At 31.1% G+C, this 6,469-nt stretch overlaps 1 protein-coding gene across 1 annotated transcript in view; it reads left to right on the forward strand.

Annotated features, from left to right (window-relative positions):
• Positions 1-6,257, forward strand: part of MYLK4 (myosin light chain kinase family member 4) — a 73,807-nt gene extending 67,550 nt beyond the window's left edge. Inside the window, exons 13-14 of the mRNA XM_053714659.1 lie at positions 1,051-1,122; positions 5,213-6,257. Of these exons, the coding sequence (XP_053570634.1) occupies positions 1,051-1,095 (45 nt within the window). The 3' untranslated portion in view covers positions 1,096-1,122; positions 5,213-6,257. The remainder of the gene's footprint in view (positions 1-1,050; positions 1,123-5,212) is intronic.
• Positions 6,258-6,469: the final 212 nt, after the last annotated feature.

Raw genomic sequence — 6,469 nt, forward strand, 5'->3', positions numbered from 1 at the left:
GGCTATTATAGTCTTAACATAATAGAGGCGAATATGTAGAATATTAGTATATGCTTTTTTTTTTTAACAAATTATAATTGTAATTCATATAAGTTAAAATGTTCTTTGAAAATTATTGGTAGAGCACCTAATATCTATATCCATATCTGTTATAACAGGTCATTGTCAGTAGTAATGGATACAATAAATTAGCAGTTTTTCTATTTCCTGCCAAATGCCATTAAGACTGGTGCGGCAGTTTTTACTTTAGTCTTTTCAAACATGTTTCTGTCACTCACCATTAAAAAAAACCTTTTTTTACACATGAATACATTTTAAAATCTTTAAAATGTGTAATAATCTGGATGGCAAAAAAAAATGTTGAATTTCATTCAAATTTAATCATTTTAAAATCAGCATATATCATTGAAAGATCTTTTAAACCTAAAATGGAATCTAAAATTGTAGCATTTTCCAATGCTCCCAAAGAGACTGGAGTGTAGAATCCCGACTTCCCTACATGCTGCATATACATTTGATGGTATGTATTTATGTGTCATTAATTGACCACAGTAAAGAAGAATATTTAAACACTAATGACTGTCATCAAGATGTCCCTGGTCTGCAAAAATATAAACATTTTAATAATACAATAACAGTTTTAAAATACTTGCAAAACATAAAGAATTTTCTTTGCAGATATTTAGCAATCCAGTGATTAATTTCTGATGTATAAATAAAAAAAACATAATTATCCTTTTAAATTGAATAAATATAAGAAAACATATAATATAGTGATTACTGTTTCTTCTATACACTTTGCTTCATTTACAATAAACAGAATATTGTATGTCAAATGAAATGATATCCTTGCAGTTTGCATTCTTTTGCAGCTAAACAATTCTATGCCTGTATATCTTTATTTTAATTCACATTTGTAAATCCCTGATAAAACCATATGATGTTTTAATAATTGATATTATTTTACAATGTTATTTATTTTATGTATGTTTTTAATGTTTTTTTTTTTACATTTTTCATGCGCAGTATCAATTTTACTTTTTATTTCAGACGAAAAAGAAACCGTCTTTGATTGAGGCACCTGTGGGTCAATGACAAAACTCAAGAACTGTAATTGAAAAGGTTTGTTTGAATTTGAAAAACATTATAATTCATATAACAACAGACATGGAACTGCTGGTGACCTACAGAAAAAAATCAGCTTAAGTAATTCAGTCTCCAACATCTGACTTGATTTAAGAAGAATAATCTTTAGTATTGCTATAGTGAGATTAGTATTTTCCAGTAAATTCCTATAATAAATAATGTTAGAAGGAGCACTGTACTATGTATATTAACTGTATTATTTAAAGGCAAGACTCATAAAATAAACTTAATCTCATGTATGTTATAGTGTATTTTCCTTTTTGTGTATTTGACTAAATTTATGTGTGTATATATACTGTGTGTATATATATATTTATATATATTTATATATTTATGGCTCAAAATGTCCACTCTTTACTAGCCATTGGCGAGTGGAAATGTAATGGTTGCGACTGGCAAGTGAAAGTTAGTGAGTGAATGTTGTAAGATAAGGGAGAGGATAAAAAGAGAGATTGAAGAGAGGAGGAAGTGGAGAAAGACAGTTGAGAGAGAAGGGAGAGGTGATTAAAATTTTTAAAGGAAGATCTCCAGGTCTGCTATGATCTTCCATGACATGCACTCTCTTCCACCACTTTCTCACTTCATCAACTTCCTATTTCTATCGAGCTGTTGTCTTACCCAGAACCACCAAGGTGATGTTGCTAACTGCTATGCTCTTATTACTTTATGTAGCATTATTTAATTTGTTCAGGTATAAAATAAAAAAATATTAAAAATGACTGCACAAGAATGTGTTTCATAATAGCTAAACATATGCAAAGAGGGGGTGGCGTAGTGGTGTGGTGTTGGCAGGTAGTGGGTAGGATCAGAAGATCAGAAGTGGCGAGTAATATTTTTGTCTGTATAGTAGCTTACGACCTGAAATTTTGAGCCCTGTGTATATATATATATATATATATATATATATATATATATATTTATACACACACATATATACATACACATATATATATATATATATATACACACACATATATACATATATATATATACACACACACACACATAAATATATATAAATATATATATATATCAATACAAAGGACCCAGCACACTCACTGGGGTTTTTGTATTGATTAGACATAATTTCCCCAAGCACCCTCAAGCTGTTTGTTGTGGAGTGAGAGAGCACTTCAGAGGGATTTATATATACATATATATATATATATACACACACACACACACACACACACACACATATATATATATATATATATATATATATATATATATGTATATGTATATATATATATATATATATATATAATCAATACAAAGGACCCAGCACACTCACTCTTATCTGTTATTTATTACTGGGTCCTTTGTATTGATTAGACATAATTTCCCCAAGCACCCTCAAGCTGTTTGTTGTGGCGTGAGAGAGCACTTCAGAGGGATTTATATATATATATATATATATATATATATATATATATATATATATATATATATATATATATATACTGTACATACACACACACATATATATATATATATACACACAGTATTATGTGTATATTCATTACAATATACAGTATATATATATATATATATATATATATATCAGAAATATAACGGCTCCACAATCACTGGACTTGCGTCAACAAAATACTGGGGGGGGTTTCGATTCGAGCACAGGTGCCCCTTCTTCAGACAAGAAGTATGAAGAAGGGGCACCTGTGCTCCGAAATGTCACTGAAATAAACAGTATTTTGTTGTTGCAAGTCCATTGAGCATGAATCCATTATATTTCTGCTACATATTCTGTTCCTGACACCCTGGCAGGGTATATACATATATACATGTACAGTATTTTGTTTATATGCATATGAAAAAAAAACAACTCTTTTTAAGGTACAAATAATGATACATACAAATGTGAAATGATATCTGTATTATCCCATGAATATAATTGTATAAAAGGGAGAGTAAACACTTTAAGATTTGTATAAAAAATGTTTAGTTATAGATAATGAAATACCTTTTCAATAGATTTTCATTATTTATTTTGACCCCTTTTCATATAATTTAGCTCTGATAATTGAATGATTTCTTATTCTCAAAACTTGAAATGCACCCTGCTGACTTTTCATTGCCAATTCTGCTATATATCTGTCCCAATTTGGATTTATCAGATAACAACTGCAAAACAATACATTTTATACTAACATTATGACCCTGCCCAGCCTTGTTGTTTGTGGACTAAAGCCCAGATTGGCACCTCCAAATAAGACAAATGGTGGGTGGAGTTTACCTGCTGAAAAATAATTGCAGTAAAAAGTATGTTAAAGAGACAGTCTAGTCAAAATTAAAAAAGGGCATGCAATTTTTTTCAACTTTCCGATTTTCTTTTATTACCAAATTAGCTTTGTACTCTTGGTATTCTTTGTTGAAAGGTAGGTAGGCTCATATGCTAATTTCTAAGCCTTAGAAGGCCGCCTCTTATCTCAGTGAATTTTGACGTTTTTTCACAGCTAGACAGAGCTAGTACATGTGGGCTATATAAATAAACAGTGTTCTCACTCCCGTGTCGTTATTTATGATTCAGCACTGATTGGCTAAAATACAAGTCTGTCAAAAGAACTGAAATAAGGGGGCAGTCTGCAGAGGCAGTTAAATACAAGGTAATCACAGAGGTTATAAGTATATTACTATAAACGTGCAGGTTATACAAAACTGGGGAATTGGTAATATAGGTATTATCTATCTTTTTATACAATACAAATTCTATATGTTATATTTCAACACGACAAAAATATCTTGTAATTACTATCCCTTTAAATAGTATATAAAAGTGTCGGCATTTAGTTAATAAAAAATAAAAAATATATATATTTAATTGCCCTCAATACTGTCAAATACTTAAGTTCTTTTTCTTAAAAGGACAGTAAAGTCAAAATTAAACATTCATGATATAGATAGTGCATATAATTTTAAACAACTTTGCAATTTACTTCTATGATCAAATTTGCTTAATTATTTTGGTAAGCAATGCACCACTGGTTGCTGGCTGAACACATCTAATGAGCCAATGACTGCAGCCACCAACCCCCTGCTAGCTCCCAGATCTTGATCCTACCTAGATATACTCTTAAATAAATGGAAAGCTGTTTAAAGTTATATTCTGTATTTTAATGAATGTTTAGTTATGATTTTTTTTCACTTTACATTGCCAAAAGCAGGATAATTATTAGCGTGGGCAAATTGTCACAAAATCTGTTAATCTTCTATTGTCATGATAAATATATAAATTCACAACACCTATGTAAGTTGATGGAAAAACCCTGGATACTGTAGAGTCGCTCTTTTGTCAAAGCTAAGTTTTCAACTACACTACCATGCTGAGATCTTACCAGGGCTTTATATAATGACAGAATTATGCTTTCCTCCCTTGAATCAATGCCTCTTTTAATACATGCTAGTATCTTATTAGCCTTTGAAGCCGCTGCCCTGCATTGTGCACTCATCTTTAGCTTGTTATCTATTACTACTCCCAAATCCCTTTCCTCCTGTGTTTGGCTAAGTCTTGTCCCATTTAAAAAATATGTAGCCTGCTTATTTTTACTTCCAAAATGTAGAACCTTGCATTTTTCCGTATTAAATCTAATTTTCCATTCACTTGCCCATAGTTCTAATTTTAGCAAATCCCTTTGTAAAGAGAGTTCGTCCTGCTCTGACCTAATGACCTTACTTAACTTATTATCATCTGCAAAAATAGAGATGTCGCTATTTAATCCTTGCTCCAAGTCATTTATAAAAATATTAAAAAGAACAGGGCCCAGTACGTTTTTCTAATGATACTAAAGTAAAAATCTACTTCTGGTTACAAAACTAATAATGGAATAATTTATTAATACAGGTGGCCATTCCATGAGATGTCCCCATCTTTATTGTTGTCCTTTTGCTTTTTTTAAAAATGTCGTAGCTATAATACCCACAGCTGAACAAAATGAGCTGTATGATAATGGGTGTTTGGGGGACTAATTTTTCCTAAAGGAATAAAAAATAGAATGAAGATAAAGAGGCTGAACTGTTGAACTATCTTATGTTCTGTTTTGTTTTTCAGGAACACTGCTGTGAACAGTTTGAGAAAAATCAGCAGTTCTGATGCTTTGACCCTTCTTGAGAAGACTTGAATATTTACCAGCTGGACCAGCGCCACATTAACTAGGATGGGTCTTGGTGTTACTGAGCATTACTTCTATTTTTCTACTTTCATGTTTCATAGCAAGCCGCCTCTGCAGCAAATCCCAGAAACTTACAATAGTAAATATTTCTTGGGGTCTAGGATGCCAACTTTAAGATGCATTTCTGGATTATGCAAAGCAAGAAATCTGCTTGTTCGGAATGCCATGTAAACCAGTTTACATTTAGTTACAGTTCTGTGAGGCAAAGTCTCTTAACATTCACATGTATATTACGTGTAATTTGTATACAACATGACCATAAAATGCAAAATACAGTGATATATACCTGTGCTGGCTCTCTTGCAGAACATCATCAGTAATTCCATGTTTAGGAAGTTTGAAATCCTAAAGACTAGTAACGTACATTCTCCATGGCAACATGTATAGTCACAATGTCTTCTGATCTTGTGTAGAGCAGTTTACCGGTAGCTGTATTGCAGGACAAATGTTGAGTTCCTAAAAATAGTGACTCTCTTGTTTGGACCAATGGGATTTTTATACCTTTAGATTTTAAGGCCACAATCACTTATATTTTTAGTTTATAAATATAATTAAAGACAAACTATCACCTGAAGATGTCTGGGTTGCCTCAAACTGTTACTGAAAGAGGCAGTCTTTTTTTATGGGCCACTACACATCAAACTATATGTATATCATTTTCGAATTGGTCCAATAATTGGTGTCACAGGGAATGAGGTCATGGCGCAGAATATATGCCTAAAATTGAAATAATCAAGTTTACTAAAGAAAATGAGAGCTTTGGTTAAAATGTTGTCAACTTTTTTGGTGGAAGTGTATTTTTACTGATATCTTTTAGGAAAAATAGGCTTCATTAAGGTGGATTTTTTCTTATAAGGACTTGGATGCAGAATTCTATTTGACCATGTAAAAAAAAAAAAGAATATTAAAGAAGTTAAAATTTTACTGTGTTCACAATAATTTTAGATATTATTTTTTGAGCCAGGTAATTTCATCCTCAATGGAATAGTTTCAAAGATTTAAATAAATCAGAAACAAAACTATTTAATTTGTTATTCTTTTAAGCTGATTCACTAAAATATGATGAAGCTTTAAAAAATTAAACTATTGGCAGATATTCTCTCACTAGACAGTGCTTTGAAATCATTCAACCAATG

The sequence above is a fragment of the Bombina bombina genome, chromosome 5, assembly GCF_027579735.1.
Source record: "Bombina bombina isolate aBomBom1 chromosome 5, aBomBom1.pri, whole genome shotgun sequence".
Classification (NCBI taxonomy): domain Eukaryota; kingdom Metazoa; phylum Chordata; class Amphibia; order Anura; family Bombinatoridae; genus Bombina; species Bombina bombina.